The 25,847-nt window shown below is 40.5% G+C and overlaps 1 protein-coding gene across 1 annotated transcript in view; it reads left to right on the forward strand.

Annotated features, from left to right (window-relative positions):
- Sema2a (Semaphorin 2a) overlaps positions 1-25,847 on the forward strand; it is a 489,426-nt gene that overhangs the window by 455,745 nt on the left and 7,834 nt on the right. The window contains exons 6-11 of the mRNA XM_067153247.2: positions 2,848-3,078; positions 4,848-5,261; positions 6,849-6,973; positions 7,663-7,814; positions 18,118-18,309; positions 21,659-21,902. Of these exons, the coding sequence (XP_067009348.1) occupies positions 2,848-3,078; positions 4,848-5,261; positions 6,849-6,973; positions 7,663-7,814; positions 18,118-18,309; positions 21,659-21,902 (1,358 nt within the window). The remainder of the gene's footprint in view (positions 1-2,847; positions 3,079-4,847; positions 5,262-6,848; positions 6,974-7,662; positions 7,815-18,117; positions 18,310-21,658; positions 21,903-25,847) is intronic.

Genomic DNA, 25,847 nt, shown 5'->3' on the forward strand with positions numbered 1-25,847 from the left:
TCGACAAACGAAGGATAAAATTCCCCTCGGTAACACATGTTCCTCAGATTACGTATCGGACGATGTACCACCTTTTCCCTGTATGTCGAATGACACAGACTTGGACACATTCAAGACTGATACGCAAAGCTGGAAAAAGCTATTCCAGGATAATACTAATAATTCCACGTTTTCGAATTTGGTAAATGACTTCTTCGACTATCTTGCGAAAGCAGTTGATGATGTCTTCCCTGGACCTAAACACCCTGCCAGAAAGTTTTATGCCTTGAGGAAAAATAAAAACAACTTACACATCCAGAGAAATTAAATGCAAAATCGTTAAATCTCGAAAAACAATCCAAAAGAGATAGGGCAAAAAGACAAGAAAAGTATGCCCATAAGATAACACAATTTCAGTACTACAATCCGAGAAGAAAAGCAGTCCGCAGAGTACTAGGAAATAATGGAAAACAATGCAAAATACCTATTCGTGGCGTTGAAAACCATTTCCCTTCTCTCTATTCAGCTAGAAACGATTGCATACAAAATGATTATCCAAGTTCATTGTCCGCATCAGAACGAATCACTTTGGATGACACCTATCAACTCAACATCTCTAAGGAAGAGGTCATTTTAGCAGTGATACATCGCCAGGACCAGATCATGTGCTGATGAGGGTTATGAAAGATGATTCCGTGCGTGATATTATTGCTATAATAGCAACGATAATAATAACGTCCCACGTCCCTCCATGATTAAAAAAATGCAAGAACTGCCTTGATTTACAGGTCAGGCGATGAGAAAGATGCGTCAAATTTGAGGCCCATTTTCATCTGTTCAGTTTTACGTAGGGTTATCGAGAGGGTCCTAGATCGCCGGTTGAGAGAATTTCTGACATTCAGTGATAATCAGAGGGGATTCACTGCCACACCCGGCACGATAACTAATACTTCATTGCTACAGTCGATTCTGGTGGAGGCAAAGAACGAGAAAACGGATGCAACCGTAGTCTTGACCATGACCGTCTGGAAAGATCTCTAGAAAATTCTGTTGCTCGATCTAAACTTGTCGAGCTAATCCTCTCCCTTCAAGAGGGCAATATAACCCAAACTGAAGCTAACTGCTCAAGAACTAAGAGCATATAACTGAGGAGAGGCGTTTTGCAAGGTTCACCATTGTCACCTACGCTTTAGAATATCGCAAAGGACCATATTCTGAATGAACTCTCAGACGAATCAATAGCTAGGGATTATGGGTTTCCACTCGTAGGTCTGAAGCCTCTCACAGCACTGGGATTTGCCGATGGCACTGTTATTGTTGGTAAAGACAAAGCTTCTGCACTAGATCTTACTGAAACAGCAATGAGAAAATTGAGGGAGATGGGCTTGAACATCAATATGTCTAAATCAGTGTCTTTCAACATTTCTAAAGGTCAGCTTACTGTCTTTGGTGGAGGTATACAAGCGATATCACAAGATGAGTCCATTAGATACCTTGGAGTGAACTATGGGAACGGAATTGCCTGTGACACACACAGAGCGATGCAGGATCTACGTCTCAAATTAGAGTCACTGTCATCATCTTCTCTCTTCTCTCCTTCAGGCAGACCAAAAGTTCACCGCCATAAATTATTCCGTATGCCCAACATTGATTTATCCATTTCTGACAGTTGCGCTGAACTGTGTTCCTGTGAAATTTCTGAAAGACAGCGCAAAATGATCAAATGAACGCTGAAATAAATCCTCCAGCTTTCTGCCGACACACCTGACGGTATGATATACACACACTGGAAGTTCAGAGGTCTAGAACTTTTCCGATCACAGTGGGAAACTGTCCTGCAACAGATTAGCGCCCTTGTTACCCTTCAAATAAATGGTAACCCGTATATTTTGGGAAGTAGGAATCTCTCTGAGGAAAGTAACAAATCCCTACAAAACCTGCACATTTCACCTTGCGTTAGCTTATTAAATTCAAAAAATGGTCTTTTCGATTCCAGAAAAACAAGACAAGAGATCAGGAATTCGAAAAATGGTGTCAGCTTCGTCAAAAGGGAAAAGTTGTTATCTTATTTAAAGAAAACCTTTCAGCGAATAGTTGGATAATAGACCATGATGGCCTGTCTTGCAGTGACTGGCGTGATGCTCTAAAGATGACCACTAACGTCGCAGCCGTTCGAGCCGTGGCAGGCAGGTCCCAGAACAATAACCGTTGTCGACATTGCCACAATGAGATATAAACCCATTATAAACTGTATATAAATATATAGGTTAAACTTAAGTGCTGTTTATAGAAATAATAATGATCATATTAATAATAATGCGTTTCAAAACCGATCTTGAACAGTCTATTTCAATTGAAATTATATGCAGAAAATATGAACACTATAACATTGAAAAATTCTCTCACTTGTATGGAACTCGAAGTTTAAAGTTCATGGTTTTCCGTTTGGAACGACGGGAACAGTCTCAGAAGACGCTCTTCTCAACCTCTTTAAAAAGTTTAAACTTTATAAACGGGAATTGATTGGTATCTGTAAAACCATCGTAGTAGATTATATCGAAATCATCAATCACTATATACATGGAACTTAAAGTTAACTCTAGAGATCAAGTATTAATCTATTTATAGTTACAAATTATAACTAATGTAAACTGATTTAATTTTTCTCTTTATTGTTATATTTTTAACCGATCAGTAAGCAGTGTATCATTGCATTTCATGAATGGAAGAGCCTTTCTTTATTGCCGAATAAAGATATTTTCTGTATTATTTTACATCAGAATAGACACTCAGTTATAAATGCTATGAGTATGAGCTCCTGGTCAAGATCAGTAGATGTTTATAAGGGTCTTTCCTTTCTGTTTCCAGAACCCAACTTCGTGGGATCGTATGATATTGGGCAGTACGTGCTGTTCTTCTTCCGCGAGACGGCCGTGGAGTACATCAACTGTGGAAAGAGCGTGTATTCACGAGTGGCCCGTGTCTGCAAGAAGGACACGGGAGGGAAGAACATTTTAAACCAGAATTGGGCCACATACCTCAAGGCGCGACTAAACTGTTCTATACCGGGCGAATTCCCTTTCTACTTCAATGAGATACGTAAGTAAATTACATTTGTGAACTTAAATCAGATCTTTACATTGCTTACCTGTTTCGTATTACTATTCGCTCTTTGTTATGTCTATTTAACTGCTTGTAGATTTGCTTTCCTGATTTGTTTTGTAACAATCTTCAAGTACATGTTCTCTGAGTGAATTAAAGTCTCGTTTCCCATGGAGGAAACATACCCATGATAAACTGCCACTTTTCAGTCGTAATTTTAAAATTTTTAAGTTGGCTGTAGCCTACATATGTTAGACAACTGTATTATTGAAAATATATGATTACTTGGTTATCACTTCGGAAGAAATGGGTAGTAATGTTCAATGACAAAGGTTTTCGCGTACTAATTGTTCCGATTGATATTTCTGCAATTCATACGTTTTAGTCCTTATCCATCCCGTTACCTGATCTCTTTGCTCACCATTCCACGAATTGTTAGCATATGGGGACACGAAATTCATAGTCAACGATTTTAAAAAGTAATTCCCTTCGAAATCTGGAAACTGGGTAAAACTTGTTTTTCAGCACTTACTTGTTTTTTTACTGAAAATACTGAATAATGAACATAATTTTCAGTGTGCAAGCACACATAAAAGTGACATTCATTATTCTCCGGTAGGATATCGGTTTTCTCGGAACACTTAGTACTTGATCGATCAGCAGACAAATATTTTTTTTTTGTTTACGTTGCATGGTGAAGTTTATAATATTTATTTCCTTACTGGTTGTTTTTAATTTAACAACTGTTAACACTTACTGGAATAAAAAAAATGTAAAACCTGCTTGTAGGAATAAAGATGCCGTCTGTAGTGGAACTCCAGTATAACCAAACGAACTAGCCGGCATATTCCATGCCTTACGTGCATTTTTGTATTGTTTGTATTTACAGCAACCTGTTATCAGAACTTAAAACTGACATTGACTGTACATTATTAACTACGATTTATGAAATATTAGGAAGTAATGAGAAAAAGTAATTTTTTTCCGAATACCTTTAGGAACTAAATTCCGCTTCTTCTCCCTTTACACCTTAGAACAGTCAACAAATTTTTATTTGATTATAGCCTACCGCTTTTCTTACATTCTCATTACTTCGCTTATTCGTGAAATGTTCTTTAGAGCTCTGAATTTCGTCGTTTTACACACAAATTTACTTCCGTTACACGAAAAGCAAAGCCATCTCTGCATCACGAAGGTCTCTTGGAAGAGTGAAAGGTAAAGGCTTCTACTATCTGTATCCTTAGCAATATGTGGGATGGAATGACTAGCTCTGTGACTTTCCACATTTCCTCCAGGAATCGACCTAGTACTCATTTCTGGTGTAGAGAGAGTGAAACCTAGAACTCCAGCAGTTGAAGGGTCATTTTCAAATTTCGTGGCTTACTCACCTGGTATACAGAATATAATTTCTTAATTCGTTTTAACTAACGGTACACTATGTATTTTGCGGAGAAAGTTTTCAAGTTCCCTGGGGACGACAGTCGGTTCTTCGGTGTGATCGGAGCACAAGCTATTATTACCCCTCAATTTCTTTCCATCAGTAAAAGGAAATTCGAGTTCCATATGCACTGTCACAAGAGAGAGACCACTGTTTTATCTATAACTAGAAAGAGAAATGTATTCAAACCAAATCCTTTCCTTTTCAGTATATAATGTAATTTGTGTTCCAGAGTTCCTTTATCTTTTCTAGGTTGATCAAGGAACCTGGTATACAGAATATAATTTCTTAATTCTTTTTAACTAACGGTACATTATGTATTTTTCAGAGAAAGTTTACAAGATCCCTGGGGACGACACTCGGTTCTTCGGTGTATTTACTACGTCTATGACAGGATTAATTGGTTCAGCTATTTGCTCGTTCACCATCAACGATATCCAGAATGCATTCCGCGGCAAGTTCAAGGAACAAGCTACAAGCAGCTCGGCGTGGCTGCCTGTTCTGAGTAACAGAGTACCTGAACCAAGACCAGGAGAATGTGTCAATGACACAGAGACATTACCAGACACTGTACTCAACTTCATCCGCTCTCACCCGCTGATGGATGCGGCTGTTGCTCACGAACATGGTAAACCTGTGTTCTTCAAGCGGGATCTGCTCTTCGTAAACTTGGTCGTGGATCGCCTGAAAATTGATCTCATCAGCACCAACAAAGAGTACACTGTATATTACGCTGGCACCAGTAAGTATATATCTCCTCGTTCTATGTAACATACTGTCCACAGTTAATATCGAAGGAAATGCTTTTAAAATAGATGGAATATAAACTTTCATAGAGAATCTGTAGGTTGATATACAAGTAGGCCTACTGCTGACTTTTATTTGAGCGCTCAGACCGTAACTACTACACAGCTCTGACAGGCTTCATCGTTCCCTCTCTCCTTATTCAGCTGTCATTATACAAGTTTTCTCTATGCATACAAGAATAAACAACAATATGCCTAAAAAGGTTAACATGAAAATGTACACATCAGCAAACAAGCATAGGTTCTACGAGTAATTCTACGAAGAGAGCGACCGGATACATTTAATACTCTTCCTCCAGTCAGTCACCACTGGTCTACATGTAGGGCAATCGCCCAGGTAGCAGACTGCCTATCTGTTGCTTATCTAGTCTTTTAAATAATTCCTAAGAATTTGTAAATTTTTTTAATATCTCCCTTGGTAAATTATTCCAATCTCGAACTCCCCTTCCTATAAAATATAATTGCCTCATTTTGTCCCCTTGAATTCCAACTTTACCTTCAAATTGTGATCTATCCTACTTTTATTAAAAACACCATTCATATTCGTCTACTAATGTCATTCCACTGACAGCTCGGAACATGCCACTTAGTCGAGCAGCTTCTCTACTTTCTCCCATGCCTTCCCAGCCCAAACTTTGCAACATTTTCATAACGCTACTCTTTGGTCGGAAATCACACAGAAGAAATCGAGCTGCTTTTCTTTGGATTTTGTCCATTTCTAGAATAAAGTAATCTTGGGGAAGGTCCCATACACTCGAACCATACTCTAGTTGGGGTCTTTCCAGAGACTCATATGTCCTCTCCTTTTCATCCGTACTGCAACCCCTAAATACGCTCGTAACCACGTGACCGAGCTCGATAGCTGCAGTCGCTTAAGTGCGGCCAGTGTCCAGTATTCGGGAGATAGTAGGTTCGAACCCCACTGTCGGCAGCCCTGAAGATGGTTTTCTGTGGTTTCCCATTTTCACACCAGGCAAATGCTGGGGCTGTAGCTTAATTAAGGCCACGGCCGCTTCCTTCCCACTCCTAGCCATTTCCTGTCCCATCGTCGCCATAAGACCTATATGTGTCGGTGCGACGTAAAGCAACTGGCAGGAAAAAAGAAAGCATAGCCATGTGCAGAGATCTGTACCCTTTATTTACAGTCCCGTTTATGTGATTACCCCAATTACGACCTTTCCTTATATTAATACCTAGGTACTTACAGTGAGCCCCGTAAGGAACATTTCCTTATCAATATGCGCTTTATTACGATAACAGCAATCTTTTATAGTATAGCAATATTAATTTTGATTAATCTTTATTTAGAAATATTTAAGGACCACTGCGCCAAAGTCAGATGCCATACCTTTTGGTTCGACCTCATAACCTTATCAACAAAGACTAAATTATTTCGTTAATAATACCTGTGAGTTTCGCTGTATCTGTAAATAGTAGTTGTGATAATACTCTCAGTTGCTTTTGACATATGGTAGTTCGAACTATTTTTCATGTATTGATTTTTATTTCTCATTCAATTGCAGATGACGGACGGGTCTACAAAGTGGTGCAGTGGCAAGATGAAGAAGGAGAATCATCCTCAGTTCTGCTGGATGTTTTTGACGTGACCTCAGGAGAGCCCATCAGACAAATGGAGATATCGAAAGAGGTTAGTCTGTTTCTAAACTGAGCATTTTTCGGAGATATGCCATCACATATTAAATCTATGTGTAGATTTCAATGCTAACCGAATCTATCTAACGGTAATCGTCACTCATTGGCTGAACCATAAGAATAGCATTGGGGCAGGTGAAGGAGCTAACGATCCAAGCAGAGGATCCTCAGAAGGGAAAATATTCACCTCTAATATTGTTGCAGAGTATGTGTGCAGAGTATAGAAGAGGTTATGTAGGCTGACAAAATCTTCACACTATTGATTATACTTGCAGTCCTTGTACTATAAGTTTGTACTTCAGCATTTGTTATATGCTGACGGTAGGATTAGGAAGGAAGAATTCCAAACAAACATTTTTCCGTAATTGAAGTGGAAACATTGATTTCAAGAATAGCTAATGCTGCAATTCAGCGTCTTCTGCGTCCAAGCGCATTTGCTGTACTGACCAGCAAATTAACGCAACTGTCGATCATCCTGAGAATAGATTAAATTGCGGTTATTTCTCACCTGTACTATCTACCAATTTTCCTTCCATCTAAAAAACCTAGAATTTTGTATGACATTTCATCTTCATATTTTAGCACTGATCGGTTTACAGTGTATTACTCGAATATTAATGCAATTTTTACATAAATAATATTAGTTTTGCAGAGCAAATAATTGTAAATTTTATTTTATTTCAGCACAAGGCTTTGTATGTCGCCTCAGACCATCGGATTCGTCAGATTGACTTAGTCATGTGCAACCGGCGGTATGACAATTGCCTTCGTTGTGTCCATGACCCCTACTGTGGCTGGGACAAAGACTCGAATGCCTGCAGGCCGTACACACCAGGGTGAGTAAAATATGAAGTAAAGAAGAGAAGTCGCATGTTAACATTCTTGTTCCATGTTTTTACTGTATAGTAAGCTGTTGTACTGAAAGATTTCTCTTTTCCCTCTGTTTACAACTTACCCAAATTGTTTACGGGAGCTTCATCTGCCAGATTTCAGACAGTGTTGTTATCAATATCTGTTAAATAATAATTACATAATCAAATTAGTATGCAATTTATAACATAAACTGAATTTCAACACACTCACTCAGAGAGAGAGAGAGAGAGAGAGAGAGAGAACGTACTCGCGACGGCTCGTGGGATTGTAATCATATTGGTTAATTCCCTTGGCTCGCGGACTGGGAAGTTGTTCTGCCCCAGCATTCCCACAGCTCACCTACCACACTCAGTAGCTTCAACTGCACCAGCACACTGTTTTCCAAACATAACAGACTCCACCTACACTTACTGGAGGGTTTGCATTGTCAAATGCTGCACCAGACTAGCAACAGCAACTTAACCATAGGAGCTTAGCATGACCCACTGATGGGCACGAGAGCGCTCCTTCGAGTTCCTCCCTCTGGAGTAGATCAGACGGTAGAGCGCTGGCCTTCTGAGCTCGAGTTGGCGGGTTGGATCCCAGCTTAGTCCAGTGTTGTTGCAAAGTTCTCAATTACGCCAGCCTCATGTCCGTAGATTTACCGGCTCGTAAAAGAACTCCTGCGGGACATATACTAGCACCTCGGCGACTCCGAAAACCGTCGTAGTTAGTGAGAACCCCTGTGGGTGGAGGCGCAGATGAAGAATACACCCACGGTATTCCCTGCTTGTCGTAAGATGCGACTAAAAGGGGCCACAGAGGCCCTCAACTTGGGAGCGTGGGTTGGCGACCACGGGGCCTGCAATTACTTCAACTTACTCGTGCCAGGCGCCTCAGTTTCATCTATTCCGACCCCGATGGTATTGGAGAATTCGAGGCCTACGGAGTCTTTCATTTTCACGCCCTTCGCGGCCCGTGTCCTTTGTCCGGTACATGTGGGTGGGGAACGCAGATGAAAGATACACCCACGGTAGACCTATCGTCTGCCAGTCGTAAAAGACGACTAAAAGGGGCGACCAAGGTATGATGTAATGAGACTACTTGTAATTACTCTAGTTCCATTACGTTAGGAACACCATGGATCGACATTACTTGCGTTAGTACCACCATGTAAGGAACACTATGGGTCTACGGTACCTAGGAGCAGTACCATTATGCGAGGAACACCACGGATCTGGGTGTTGCCTGTGCTTAGTACCATCGTGTGCATTGCACCCGAGGCGGGGGAGCGGGAGCTCGGTTGCATAGACAAGTGTCTAGCTCGAGTAGGTACCGAGCGCTGCGCTCGAATGTGTTGGTTCCACTGTGTTCAGAATGGGTCTGCAATACCTAATATTAGTACCACTATAGGAGGAACACCATGGTTCTGCTTTACCAGTGATTAGTACAGTAACATCCGGCTCCATGGCAAAATGGTTACCGTGCTGGTCTTTGGTCACGGTAGCCCCGGGTTCGATTCCCGGCAGGGTCGGGAATTTTAACCATAATTGGTTCATTTCTCTGGCACGGGGGCTGGGTGTATAAGTCGTCTTCATCATCATTTCATCCTCATCATGAGGCGCAGGTCGCCTACGGGAGTCAAATCAAAAGGCCTACATCTGGCGCGCCGAACTTGTCCTCGGACACACCCAGCACTAAAAGCCATACGCCATTTCATTAGTACTCTTATGAGGGGCGGAATACAAGCATCATCTCCGAAAATAAGAAATTCTGAATTGGATCCACTGATTGTTTTGCATTTATGGTTTTTTTTTCATCTAATTCGTTTTAGATTCTAGTCAGTGGATACATTTTGAACTTTTAATTATCGTGTCATTTCGTTGCTCTTCGTAGCATTAGGGGACAATGACCTAGCTGTTAGGCCCATTTAAACAACAAACATCATCCACATAGTGGGACTTACATCAAATGGCATTACTATTCCTCCAGTCAGCAATGGGAGGAACACAGAACGCAAAATCAGCAACTCGACACGGCGCTGCTACGGTGTAGAACAGGCTGAGATGGAATGCGTTGAGACAGAAGCATATGAGGCGACGCTTTCGGAAGAGCATGCGGCTACCTGAATGTGTAAACTTGGTAGAGCTAAGCATAGAAATGTTCTCTCCCGCTCTTCACTCATTTTGTTACGAAACAGAGTAGGCGTAAGGACTCACAAAGCCGCGCTTGCAAAATAATTGATTCACATTGAAAAGAAGAAACATGTTAATAGCATTTTATCGCCGCAAATATTAATAACAGTTCTTTAAACATAAACATGCACAACACTTGTCTATATAAATAAAATTGTAGGGGGTCCGCTGTCTGTAATTTCTTTTGTTTTGCCAATTTTTCAGATATTTATCCGTTTTAGGTCAACTCAAGACCGAATCGGTGGTTTTTACGTTTCGTGTCTGTTTGTTTGTCTGTTTGTCTGTTTGTCTGTTTGTCTGTTTGTCTGTTCCACCATCACGTCGAAACGGCTGGATAGATCTCAACCAAACTTCATATTTAGAGTAAACTCATCCCGGGGATGGTTTCGATATGCATATCATTTTAAAATCTTTCAATACTCGGGGGGTTTATAGGAAAACCAGAATGGTTTTTCCACCATCACGTTGAAACGGCTGGATAGATCTCAACTAAACTTCATATCTAGAGTATACTCATCTCGGGGAAGGTTTCGATATGCATATTATTTTAAAATCTTTGAATAGACCGGGGGTTTATAGGAAAACCAGAATGGTTTTTCCACCATCACTTCGAAACGGCTGGATAGATCTCAACCAAACTTCATATTTAGAGTATACTCATCCCGGGGAAGGTTTCGATATGCATATCATTTTAAAATCTTTCAATAGACGGGGGTTTATAGGAAAACCTGAATGGTTTTTCCACCATCACTTCGAAACGGCTAGATAGATCTCAACCAAACTTCATATTTAGAGAATACTCATCTCGGGGAAGGTTTCTATATACATATTATTTTACAATCGTCGAATAGACGGGTGGTTTATAGGAAAACCAGAATGGGTTTCCTCCATTTTCTCTTATACTATTGATTTTCTGTAAACTTCGTTTACCGTACGTGAAACGTCTCTTCATTATAAACAACTTTCGTTATGTTCATAATTTACCATACTCTTCACATGACGGAGAAATTTACAATTATCCGCTGGTATCATGCTCTGCATTGAGTGACCGACAGACCGACAACGAAACTACAGGTTACCATGGCAACGTCTCTGACTGCATGCCAGCAGGGAAGTAACGTATTGCCATTTTCCTCATCATGCTTTTAAATTCGTGGTTGTTCCTTGGGTAGAAGGCAAGAGAGGCGTCAATCGGCCTATCTGCGGGATATTGGCGGAATATCGTTGGATATTATAACCGCCCTCGAATAGATTAAGTAATAACACCATTAGTCATCTTCTTATTATTTGTTTACCTAAGAATCACTGACCTAAATTTCTCCTCTGTTACCGCTTTATTATATCCATTACTCACACTAGCATAATTTATTGAGGGGCATTTGATTTTCCAATACATTCACTTGGCATTTACATATTTGTCGTTATCCGGCTGTCCGCAGTTATAATCCATTTTCTATTACTTTCAACTTTCTTAACTGTATTATTTCTTCCTTAATTACGCCGTATGTACGCGAGTGCTACAAACTACTGGATGTATTTCCACCAAGACTCATATTTAGAATACACCTGTCCTTGATAGGTTTTGGGCAAATATTGTTTCTAAATCCCTGAACTGACTGGGGGTTTATACGAAACCGAAACAGTGATTTTGCACTTCCACAAAATATACACAACCAAACTTAATGGAAATCTACCTACCTTGGTAGATAATAATTTCTAAACCTTTTTTCTCATGTGCATCATTTCGATACGAGGATTAATAAGGGAGATATCATTAACGGACCGTTTTTCTGTACAAGTCCCATCGGACTTAACTCCCGAGCGGGTGCGTGTAAAGCGTACTCCTTACAATTTGAAAACTACTGAAGACATTCGAACCAAAATTTATATTTAGCATCCACCTGTCCAAAGGTAGGTTTTAAACGTAAATAACATTTCATGTTCCGGAATGGACTGGCGGTTTATAGGGAACCGAAATGGTGATTTTACTCTTCCACAACATATACAGAACAAGACCAACCTGACTGGAAATCGACCAAACGTGATGGAATTCCACCTCTAAACCTTTTTTCATGTGCATTCTTTCGTCAGGAGGATTACTAAGGGAGATATCATGAATGGTCACTTTTGCAGGTTAAGTCCAGCGGACATAGCCCAAAAGGTGTTTTACATGGAGCAGATTCCTTATCTATATAAATCAAATCGTAACGACTGTGTGCCTCTACACTGACTATTTTGGCGAAATTTTCGTACAGCTTTCCGTTTAAGGGGTAATAATGACCATCTCCATAATTTTTGGTTTAGTTTCCTGAAAGTACTAATTTTTACCCGCCTCGCCCAAAATCCAAATTGCGCCATAATCTGCCAGAAGAAAAAGAAGATAATTGAAATTTGACAAAATTATACGTTTAAGCCTGTAAAGAACGGAAAACTTCCTAGATCATTACATTTTTCACTTTGAATCCCCGAAGAATATCGAAATACGCAGGCAATTTTAATGATGGTGCAGACCTTCGGAAATTCCTATCCTATAACGGATTGCACAATCTCCGTTCAATTTGGAATGATCTACAACCGTGGTCTTATGACTTTTTGCCGTATCTGTATCCCTTTTACGTTTGATTTTTCTCTTTAATCGATGTTAAGTCAATTTGGAATTTTCACATGCATAATTCATACTTTCAATTACTTATATGAAATACAGAATCATTAAACTCTTCACGAAAATTGGCCCACCCAGTAGCCATATGTGAGCCAAATGCTATGTATGTATCCGAAAAGTAATGTAATGTGAGATAATCTTACAAAACCTTTACCCCGTTCCACGTTTCTAACTCAATCTGACCCAAGAATAGATGACATATCATAGGACCAGCCATTTAGGCCACTAAATCCGGCGTGTCTTATGGTATAATCCTTTGTCGATATGACGTACTTTTAGTAGCAGTTAATCTGTAAATGAAGGTCTTCAACATTGTAAATACGCATATACTTTCGTATGTCGATCTATATATATTCACTGATGTCGATTTTTAGCGATCGAGAAAGGGTGGGTCTGCTATTGTAATAAGTACTCCCCACACCGACTTTGACTGGCAGTAGGAAAGGGTTCCTTCTCCAACTCCTGTGTAACTGTCATTAGTAAGGAAAGCCTACAATTATAATGAATAGTTCCCTTTTCGATTTGACTTGCAGAAGGCAAGTGAGCATGCAGTTTTGTTTAAAACTCCCCTACCCGATTGTGTTTGGCAGTAGGCAAGGGTGCCTATCATTATAAAGAAATGTCCTCATCTAAAATGTGACTGGCATTAGGCATAGTGGCCTGCTATTTTGATGGAAACTCACCAACTTGGTGTGACTGGCAGTAAGCTGGCTGGCAGTAGGAAAATGGGCCTGGCATTATAATGATAACTGCACAACTCAATTTCGAGTGATAGTAGGGTAATTGCCTGCCATTATAATAAAAACTCCTCACCTGAAATCTGTCTGGAAGTAGGAAGGGGGCTGCCATATTAACGAAAACTTCCCAAATCGATTCTGTCCGCGTAGTAGGCAATGGGGCCTGCAATTATTACGTAATCATCCCAACTCGATTGTGAATGGCGGTAGGCAAGTGAGTCTGCCGCTATATCACAAATCCGTAACAAACACTTTACATTGGAAACAACGTACGGGGAACTCCCCATGCTCTTTCTCGGATAACGCTAAGAGACATGCAATTTTAAAACAATCTTATTTACTGCATGTACATTATTTACTTCGATAACCGAATACAATGTAGAATACCGTAGCGAAGCACGGGTACATTCGCTAGTAAATAATAAAGATGGTTTTAATATTGCGGATACCTGAGAATTTTTATAGCGACTGTTAATGTTAATACTTTAAGTTAAAAATAGCGCTGCACACCAAACAAGGAACCCCTCAGTTCCAAAAGCTGTCATAGGCACCCAAGGAATTCCTCTTTCCATTCTATTTTAAACTACACGGATGTTATTATCGACACTTTACCAATTTACTACTTCTTGGTTGCAATAATTGTCACACGTAACAAGTGCTCCACTCTCCTGTCCTGTCCCACGTCTACATGCAGGCTAGTTCTCCTGCCTGCGCGCTACACTAGGAGCACGGAGCGCTTTGAGACCATGGACACGTATAGTTGGGCCCACGAAAGTTGGGATTCTGATGTTTAGCGCCACCGGCGAGATAAAATTGAGTAACGCTACTCGAAAATGGTCTGTTGCTATGACAACGATATCAGAGTTGTCACATTTAAAGGAAGCTACGTGGCTTGGCTTGCTGTCAGTCGCTTTTGTGATATTCGGAGTGGTACTGTGTTAGTTGTTGCTGGTTTATATAATTATTTACATGTTTCTTTCCTGAATATTATTTTCGTTGTTAGTTAAATATTTTTGGTAAGTTAATCAGTGGCTGGTTGTACAGTTCTAATTCTCTATTTAACATGCGCATTTGTTGAGGTTAATGCCAATTTAGTGATTATGAAATCTCATATTTGTCGCCAATGACATGTTCTGTCTTAAATGTTAGAATTATTAGCAGGAGCTTACGAACGGGTCAAAGTTTATTGAATTGCATTAGGCCTCCATATTTGATTAAATATTCAGCCTGTATGAAAGTGTGATATGCCGCAAATGGAGGTAACTATGACAACGCAGCATACTTCGTAGTTACTGCTTTCGCCGCTCAAATGTCAGACTCCAACTCTCGTGGGCCCAACTATATGTGACCATCACTGGCCTAACGCCAGCCATTTTGACGTGAAGCGATCTGCTGAAGGTAGCAACAAGGCATCGAGTGAAATGTTTATTGGCAGAAGCGCTTTCTTTGTGAGATTCATTAGAGAACGATCAGTTTATATAGTTGGCGACCGTGGGATTTCCATAATGAGAGTTTGGAGTGTGGTACGATGTGACATCCGAATAAATAATTCAGCAATTTTTAAACGAGATAGGTACCGATACATCAATGTTTGAGCAGAATTCTCTTAAATAGCCGATAGCCTTGCACCTAGTGTACTCGTATTTTCCTCTCCAGCCCATCCAAGACGATGCTTGTGAATGCCCTCCTGACCAGTGAATGTGAATTTGTTAATAGAAAATATCACACTCTAGTTATTTAGATTTGGCGTAAAACGATGTGTCATTTCCTATGTGGTTGATTTTTATTATATTAAACTACTACTACTACTAAGTAATTTTTAAATTTCATTTACTATTTTTGTATATTTTCATTATTCTTTTTAGTTCCTTTACCATGTAATTTCTTGCTCTGAGAGTATTTTCTTGTCACATTTTGCATTCATGTAACTCTTCTGTTTTATTACAGTATTATTATTATTATTATTATTATTATTATTATTATTATTATTATTATTATTAATATACAATGTCATTGCTGTGCTACTGTAGCAGTCATTGCCTCCAGAATACCTGCAATCTATTTGTTAATAATAATAATAATAATAATAATAATAATAATAATAATAATAATAATAATAACAGAAATGAATAAAAACGACAGGTCCAGTAGCTAATGATTACAAGATTAACTATAATGTAAAAACTACAAACTTGTTTGCAGTCCGAATCACTAGAATGTAACCCGGGACCTTAATTGAAATAATTCCTATTCTTGGGTGATGCTTGCGTTTAGTATTTCGCCAATCCACTTCATAGCAGCTATCTGTTTTGGCTTTATTCCTGTTTACATAGAGTTGATTATTATTGTTATTATTATTCCTAAACATCACTCTCTTCTAGTTATTGCATCGCGACTCTGGAATACACTTCCGATTGACATTCGGCACTTGACTTCCTGTCATACATTTCAATCTGCCTGCCGGAAGTTTTTCCTGGGCACATAAAACTGAGTCATGTGAGTCAGCTCGTGTATGTTGAGTGAATGTGTCTGCTAATATCTATTATGCACTTCAGTCTTCATCGTTGTTATTATTATTCCTCTTTTTGTTCTCATAATTAGTATATCTTATTGCCTTACTAATTTGTAACCTGAACTTAATTGTTTTCGCCGTGGTGAGACGGGTTATTTCGACGTTGATGACTGTCATTTAGATTGTGGGTCGTAGAAAATACACCCCGTCTCGTCACTCTCCAAAAAATATGTATCCTGATCCATGCAGTCAGTCAATATTTTCTCTTCCCGTTGCTCATCGTTAAAAAAAAAAAATTTCTGGCCTTTGGTTATAAACCATTTGTCCAGCTGGTAGTGATAATATTATTATGAATTAATTATTAATTGACTTGGTGCATTGAACTTACACATTTAAGACGCACACAAACACCCTGTCGGATCGAAGCCGGGGCTGCTCATCGGTTAGGCTCTTGTGAGCAACTTGCTCACTCACATTGAAGCTTCGATTCGTTGTGGAGGATGGACTGTATAGAACCGTGAAAAATGCCTAAAATGTTTGCCACGTCATCTATCTTCTCAACATTTGGCCAACTCTAGCGATCATTTCTTCTTGGTCTTCCTGCACATAGATCATCGTCCGTTGAAAGGTGATTGTCTATGAAACGTGTGTGTCACTCATGCACTTGGGTCCATGACATTGCGTTCTCTCCCTACGCTTGGCATATGAGAGTCAATGTCTCAATAAATGTCTTACCTAGTTTCACACAATAATTTGATGCTCGCCGCTCTATAAGGGTCATTTCACTACGTACTTCTAAACCTGGACAGATACATCTTCACTGCATCAAGCCACGAGCTGCTCTAACTGGCTGCCTTTTTTTTTTTTTTTTTTTTAATTTTTTTATTTATTGTTCGGGGCGTCTACCTAGAAAGATCTTTTGCCCCTACTTGCGCCATATGTGAGAAACCTGCGTGTATTTTGTAAATGGCGGAAGTGTAAAGTGTTGAACGTGAGGAAAGGAACGTTAAGGACGACACAAACACTCAGTCCCCAGGCCAGGGATATAATCATTTACGATATTAATCATTTACTATTACAAATCCCTGACCCGGCCGGGAATCGAACGCGGGGCCGCCGGGTGGCAGGCGGACGCTTTGCCCCCTACACCGCGGGGCTGGACGGCTGTCGGGTTAGTTTCTCCCCTACTCTTGTCATATACACCTGGACCATCCTGGTAGAGAAGTTGCCGACATGGCTAGGTGAAGCCAGTCAAATATCAGTTACTTTTTCACTCTAGTAGTGTATGGGGGAAGTGGTTAATATTACCATGTTTGCATGTGCAGATATTTATGTCTCCGCCTCTGTGGTGTAGTGGTTAATGTGATTAGCTGCCACACCCAGAGGCCTGGGTTCGATTCTCGGCTCTGCAACGAAATTTGAAAAGTGGGACGAGGACTGGAACGGGGTCCACTCAACCTCGGGAGGTCAGCTGATTAGAGGGGGGTTCGATTCCCATTTTAACCATCCTCGAAGTGGTTTTCTGTGGTTTTCCACTTATCCTCCTGGCAAATGCAGTTGAATAATAATAATAATAATAATAATAATAATAATAATAATAATAATAATAATAATAATAATAATAATATCGGACTCCTTGGTTGAATGGTCAGCATTGAGGCCTTCGGTTGAGAGATTCCGGGTTCGATTACCGGCGGGGTCGGAGATGTTAATTGCGTGTGATTAATTCTTCTGACTCGGGGACTGGTTGTTTATGTTTGAGCCAACACTCACTTCTTCATATTCACTCATCACACCACACTATCAACCACAGGAACACGCAATTGTGATTTCATTCCGACACATAAGGTTGGCGTCAGGAAGGGCATTCGCTCGTAAAACAGGCCCAAATCCACATATGTGTGACACGGTTCGCACCCGCGATCCCACAGGTGTGAGAAAAGTGGCAGAATAATAATAACTATAATAATAATAACTACTATAATAATAATAATAATAATAATAATAATAATAATAATAATAATAATAATAATAATAATAATAATAATAATAATCGTATGTGCAAACATGACAACTCACTACATTTTGACTAAACTCGAGCATTAACATTCTCAACGAAGAATGCTTCAGTATGTCCTTTTCCTGTAGGAGTATTGCTAATGAAACATGTGTTTTATTCAGGTTGTTGCAGGATGTAGCCAATCGTACAGCCAGCATCTGTGACAGCAGCGTAGTGAAGAAGAAAATGGTGGTAACATGGGGGCAGAGTATTCATCTAGGCTGCTTCCTGAAGATGCCAGAAGTATTAAGCAGTCAGACTGTTACATGGTTCCACTACAGCAAGGAGAAAGGGCGCTATCAAATTGCATACAGGTAATTAACAATGTTACATATTAGTTAATTCAAAAATTAAACCAAGTGCCTCATCCAAACCTGGACTTGCTCATTTGTGGTAGGGTGGCCATTCTTTTTTCCGTTCCCCGACCCTCTGGCCAGCAGCTCTTGGCTACCCATCCGAGTGCTAACCACCCCGAATGTTGCTTAACTTCGGAGATGGCTCCCGAGATCCGATGTTCCAATATGGCTACACCATCGGCGTTATTAGTTAGTTACTGAACCAAATCACATTGTTGAGTTCATCAAGGAATCTCTAAATTGAGTACTCCTATTATGATTGAAATAGGGAATTTGAGAAACAGAGATATTGAGAAAGATTACATTTAAAAGAAGAATACTACTAAAAGAATTGGATAAAGTCATAATATTTACTATACTATTTACGTACTATGCAGCTAAACAATAAAAAATTGATGCATGAAAAAGTTTGAAGTCCTCTATCGAGCATCATCGTCTTCAAGTGAGGTGTACAGCAACAACAAAAATTATGCAACTCGCTTACTGTGAAACGATATGTTCCTGACCAAATGCGACTGTCAGTGCACAATGCAATCGTCCGCATACCAGAACATCAAAAAGGAATACCACGAAATGGACGAGAAACTGCCATAATGTGAAGTGAGATACACGCCTGTGACAAGTGAAGCTCGATTGGAGCACTTTGCGGAGTGTCAGTGTTGGTGTAGGTTGAAGGTCCTTTGTTATCAGCCAGTAGATTCGGGGTTCGAATTCTTGAATCGACATTTATTCTTTGTTTTTTTCACTAGACTCCGTTACTCTATTGTGTAACTGTACCATGCTAACAGTCTTTGCAGTGCAACTCCGAATGTTTTGTAATGTGCGCGTAGTTTGTTATCATCGGAGGACTGTTATAGAGGTGTAAATATGCTACGTGCCATGCAAGAAGCAGTTAGCTCCCAGGAACCATACCCGCCCGTCATCGTGAGGACCAGGGTTCGAGTCCTACTCTATGCATTACTTTAATTTTAAACTTGTAGAGTATTGTGTTAACCAGATACGTGTGTATTTCTGATCCTTGCGAAATATGGTATTGTACTTTTATATATATATATTAGTCCTGAAAATAACTGCTTTAGACATGACATAATACCTCGTCCATTATCCATCGGTTTAAACAACTTGTCAGAACTGAAGTTGCATTGAGTCAACGAACTTCCTAAACGATTTCACGTCGAGGGCGATATGCTATCACGGGTTCAGCGTAACACCCCCCAAGAAAACATCATGTGAATGCGAGGGAGGATGAGGCCAGTGTTTCTTGATATGGAGCTTCCACCTTGCCCACACATTTTCAGTGGGGTTCAGTCTGGAGCTCGAGGGACCCAGTTGAGCAGTTCAAAGCAAACCTGTTCAGAAAACCAGTCCAGAGCACGACCGCTCGCGTGGATTGTGGAGATGTCCTGAAGAACTGTATTACCCCATCTGGATAGCACTCTCTCACATTCGGAACCAAAATATTCTCCTCCATTAGACGACATCCATCCCGAAAATGTCACAAGACATGCGGCCGCTAATGTGTCTCTTGTGGTATCGGGCGCTCCGTGGCCTGTGAACATGGACCGTCCTCCCCTCCGCCTAACTGAAAGATGTCTCGTCGTCAGCAGCCCTGATGATGATTTTCCGTAGTTTCCCATTTTCACCGGGCTACGATTGCTCCTACGGGGCATTTCCTATATCATCGTCGCCATAAGACCTATCTGTGTCGACGCGTCGTAAAGCAAATTGTAGAAAAAAAGACAAGAGGGAGAAGAAGAGGAAGAAGAAGAAGTCTCGTCAGAAAAAATCACATGGTTTCAGCTACAATGTAACTCCATCTCAGCATCTTTCCGGCTTTTCGTGATTGTTCACGGACCGTGTATGGAAGTTCGGAAAAATTGGTCACCTGCATGAGATTCGTCCAGTTTTAGAACGGGTTCTTCTGAAAATTTTCAAATAACCTGTTGTCTTCTTCCGTAGTAGAAACCCGCTTTAAACCAGTGCCAGGTAAACGTTCAATGTCCCCTGATACCCGCCACTGCTGTGTCCGTCTCTAAACAAATCTAGGCGAAACGCCACACCGAATTGCTGCTTCACGAATGCTAAAATTGCCGTGCTGGGCTAGACGTATGTGAATAATGTGCCATGCTAGACTGGAGTGAACTATTTAGTATCGAAGTTAGCTCGGCCAAACTTGATGTGTGCGTTGCGTGACGTCATCACGGTGTATTCACTCAGAAAGAAAAAAGTAAAAACAAAAACAAAACAAACAAAAAGCATGTTCACTCCGGGTTCAAACCTGAGGTGTCATGATAGGTAGGAATTTTGTAGCGTACAGCTGACGCACTCCGCTTCATGTTAGCTTGCTGTTTATTTGTAATCTCATGGTGCTGTATGCAAGTACATGTCACAAGGAGGACAGAGAAAGTAGAGTGGAGAGTGTAGATTGAGAGCGACTGACACAATGAATAAGAACTACGGGCCATGTTGCAAAACGCATCCAGCTTCTGTACAAAGCCGAACTCAGCCAAAGTGGACGTCCTTATACAGTATTTCATGTCTCCAGAGATGCGACGATTTTTGATTGTTCATCTGTGCATAGAAACATACGTACGTAAGTAATCCTACTTGAGGTGCTTGTTCTGTGATAAAATTTTACAAGATATTCGTTAATTTTTTCAGTTAATGTAGGCCTACACAATTCCGCTTTATACATACGTTTTCTGTATCTGATTTATTAGAACAGTATCGATTCATCTGTATATCATAGACTCGTCAAAAATTGTGATCTTTTTCTCGAATGTGATCTTTTTCAATAGTAATGCTCTTCTCCACCCCGTGCTATTCTACTGTTCTTCATTTGTTACTTCAAGGTAACTTTTCCACAGCAAGACAAAGCCGAAATAATTGTATTAAAAACCCAAAGCCATCTTCATACTGACCCGTGTAGGAATGGAACTGGTCATTAAGTAGGATACAGTGGTTAAATCTATACCTGGCCGTGTTTTCACGAATTAAGCCGGTGCTCATTCTTAGTGTAGACTGAGCAAAGTTCAGGGCCATGTGCCTCTTGTATAATTTTTTCAAGTTTCCGACCAGTAATCGAACCTATGTTCTTCTTGGTGACGCTTTTGCGCCTTGGCTGGGCAGTCCTGGAAATAATGTATTAACTGTATAGTATGCTAAGTGTGATATTATTGCCTTTATCCATACTGAGAGACATCCTATCCCATCCTTTTCGTCCATCCCAAGCCAGTTCCTTTACCTAAGGGATTTCAATTTATACATAAATAGATGTTACTGGCATATGTCACGATTTCTTCCTCAGACCTGACAAGTACATCGAGACCTCTGAACACGGCCTGGTGATCATAGCAGTGAACGAGGCGGACTCAGGCCGCTATGACTGCTGGATGGGTGGCTCTCTCCTCTGTAGCTACAACATCACGGTGGACGCTCATCGCTGTGCTCCTCCAGGAAAATCTCACGATTATCAGAAGATCTATTCTGACTGGTGCCATGAATTTGAGAAGTACAAAATGGCCATGAAGACATGGGAACGTAAACAAGCCGTAAGTATCATTCACCTTTATTTCTGTTTAACCTGGAAGTTTAGAACATTAAGCACCGGTTCGCTCTGCACTGAGTGACTCTGTACTTATATAAATAGCATGTTCGCGTCAACGCCTTTGTCACGTTTATTCTCCTTCAACCGTCCCCATCGTCATTACGTAACTTAGAAGTCAGGATGTTGTATTCACGAACATCATACTGCACTTCATTTGTAGTAAGTTCCCTTAGTCTCAACATTTTTGTTCACGAATACACACGCAAAACACGCACAGTTAAAAGTCACAATAGCGCCTTTGATGTAGACACGTGCAGAAAACACATGACAAAGACAGATATTACCTCCGTTCTGCATGCAAATGATAACCGAATGGTCTGTTTAAGGATACCCAAGGTCGTTCTTATTGCTAGAGCGGCGGATAGGCTGGCTTGCCTTTCACGTTACAGGTTAACGCAGTAAATGATATGACTATAACAAAAATATATATTTAGTGGCATGTATAGTTTTTCACGGCGCAATTAGTTTACGGAACACATTAATATTTGTAAAATTTCACAATATTGTGTTATTTACGATTATTACAGAATTATATTTACGAGATTATGGACCTAAATTTAGAGGTTTGAGGAAAAATATTGAAATTATAACATAAAATATGAGTCACTATCTTTTAGGATACCGTTAGCTAGCACTAGCAGTGCTTTTTAGCGTATCTTCTGTTTCATGTCTCGAAACATGGAGACTGCCCAGCTTTTGCGAAGTTCTTTGCTTTATTGTTAATCGAATGTTGCTAAATTTATAGATACTTGGAAATGCTTAGAGAAATGTGTAGAAGAAAATAGGTCAGATATCCTGAAAAAGCAACTCATTAGGGCATTGCATAAGGGCGTACTCCTACTATTGGTCCGGGTCTTGTTTTCGTTTTTCTGTTTTTTTTTTTTTTTTTCAAACGAAGAATATTCAATAATTGTAATTATATGTACGGCATATAAATATCTGTGTGCATACGATATCTACCTGAAGTCTGCATCATTTAGAAATTCAGACTTCACAGGCATCTTACTCGACATACTTTTGTATCAACCTCGGACCTCAACAGGTAACACAAGATAACATGTTAAAGCATAATGCCAGTGAAGAAAGTCGCGAGTGTGCGGCGATATAGGCCTTGGTAAGTTACATATTAGTACTTTAATATTATATTTACAGAAGATCCGCAAAATATACTCTTGTTTTAAATTTTTCTCCTCTGCAAACACGCAGAAGTATGCATTTTTAAAGCTATTGACGTGTTCCTTAACCTCCTCACGGAAGGTTTCCTGTTTTGTGTTTTCCGTGTCAGAGTTGTCCAGCCGTGGATATCAAACCACTGTCGGAAGTTCCGCGCCCAGAATAACCTTCTCCACCCTCGACCACGTTTCTCTTCTAGTTTGCCTTCTACGACCTTTCTCCTCTAGCTAACAGTATGCAGTAACCCATCCACGTGCTTGCCACGTCCAATGTTGCTTAACATGGGAGATCTCAACCTGTACGATGTTTCAACATGGCTACGCCGCTACATGCTCTTGAGATAGTAATGCTGTGAATATCTTTGGATTTCTGGCAAGGACGAGTAGAGGGGTTTTTGGCGAGAATACTATACTCGCTTTACGTCCCACTAACTACTTTATTTTTACGGTTTTCCGAAACGCCGAAGTGCCGTAATTTAGTTCCGCAGGAGTTCTTTTACGTGCCAGTAAATCAACCGACACGTGGCTGGCGTATTTGATTACCTTCCAATACCACAGAACTGAGCCAGGATCTGCCACGTTGGGGTCAGAAGGCCAGCGCCTCAACGGTCTGAGCCACTCAGCCCGGCTTTTTGACGAGAACCACAACAGTAATAATTATAATGTTATTAGTTTTACGTTTAACTAACTACTTTAACGGGTTTTGGAGATGCTCAGATGCTGGAAATTTTTGTCCTGTAGGATTTCATTTACGTGCCGGCCCCGTAGTGTAAGGGTAGCGTGCCTGCCTCCTACCCGGAGGCCCCGGGTTCGATTCCCGGCCAGGTCAGGGATTTTTACCTGGACCTGAGGGCTGGTTCAAGGTTCACTCAGCCTACGTGATTAGAATTGAGGAGCTATCTGACGGTGAGATAGCGGCCCCGGTCTAGAAAGCCAAGAATAACGGCCGAGAGGATTCGTCGTGCTGACCACACAACACCTCGTAACCTGCAGGCCTTCGGGTTGAGCAGCGGTCGCTTGGTAGGCCAAGGCCCTTCAACGGCTGTAGTGCCATGGGGTTTGGTTTGGTTTGGTTTGGTTTGGTTTGGTTTAGGATTTCATTTACGTAGAGTAAAGTCTGGCGCATTTGAACACCTTCACATAGCAACAAACTGAGCAGGATCGAAGCCTTTCGTTGAAAGAACATCATTAGATTCTATTAAAAATGTGATTTGGTGACGAAACATGCCATTCTGAGTTCATTAAATGATACCTTTTCAGGTATAATCTGTTGTTTTCTTTTTCAGGTATAACGTAATTTTATTTTTTTCTAAATTAGGTTCGACAGACTGAAGAATCTCACAGTTATAGATGTCCCCCAATAGCAATGCGTTCTCCTTTTCAGGTGAATGAATCGAGCAAAAAGTTTAAGAAATCTCACATGATTTTTGGCTCGGGTGCATTAGGAGAGTGGCGATGTTTGAACATCGAGAGAATTGTAGTTTCAATGGGAACGTACTTTTAATCATGTGAATTAAATAAATTGATATGAACACTGTCAGTAATTAACTCTCGATTTCTGTAGCAAATACGACCTATGATTAAGAGCCATGACCTTTCAATTTTTTTACAATCTGCGTACGTCATGCCGATACAGATAGACCTTATGGTAACGATGGGATAGGAAAGGGCTAGGAGTGGGAGGGAATGGACCGTGTCCTTAATTAAGGTACAGCCCCTGCATGTGCGTGGTGTGCCAGGCTGAATGGCTCAGACGGTTGAAGCGCTGGCCTTCTGACCCCAACTTGGCAAGTTCGATCCTGGCTCAAATATGTCAGCTCCGTGTCGGTAGATTTACTGCCACGTAAAAGTCCTGTGGGGCAAAATTCCGGCACCTCGGTGCCTCCGAAAACTGTCGAAGGTAGTTAGTGGCACGTAAAAATGTTATTATTATTATTATTATTATTATTATTATTATTATTATTATTATTATTATGTCCGACTCGTTGGCTGAACGGTCAGCGTACTGGCCTTCGGTTCAGAGGGTCCCGGGTTCGATTCCCGGCCGGGTCGGGGATTTTAACCTTAATCGGTTAATTCCTTCGGCACGGGGGCTGAGTGCATGTGTTGTCTTCATCATCATTTCATCCTCATCACGACGCGCAGGTCGCCTACGGGTGTCAAATAGAAAGACCTGCACCTGGCGAGCCGAACCTGTCCTGGGATATGCCGGCACTAAAAGCCATACGATATTTATTTCATTATTATTATTATTATTATTATTATTATTATTATTATTATTATTATTATTATTATTATTATTATTTGCCTTGCGTGAAAATAGGAAACCATGGAAAACCATCTTCAGGAATGCCGACACTGGGGGCTCGAACCCACTATCTCCCAAATGCAAGCTGATAGCTACATGACCCAAACCGCACAGTCACTTGTACGATATGACGTTTCAAAACGACTACTGCCTTGCAAGATGGCCTCCAGATGTTGGCATATCACGCCGTCAGCTTTATTACTTTATTTCTTTGACCGGATCGGCTGTCTCACATATCAGTGATCGCCACTCCACCGTCGCAAGTTCAGTGTCGTGGGAGAGTTCTGAGAGTCAGTATTTGTTTGCTGTCATTTTCCAAATTCTTTCTGTTGTAATAGGGCCCATATTTTTTGAAAATATTTGTGCCCACATCAGATAGATATTTCGGGGGTTTAATCGCATATTCTAA

Source organism: Anabrus simplex, chromosome 1, assembly GCF_040414725.1.
Source record: "Anabrus simplex isolate iqAnaSimp1 chromosome 1, ASM4041472v1, whole genome shotgun sequence".
In the NCBI taxonomy this organism is placed as follows: domain Eukaryota; kingdom Metazoa; phylum Arthropoda; class Insecta; order Orthoptera; family Tettigoniidae; genus Anabrus; species Anabrus simplex.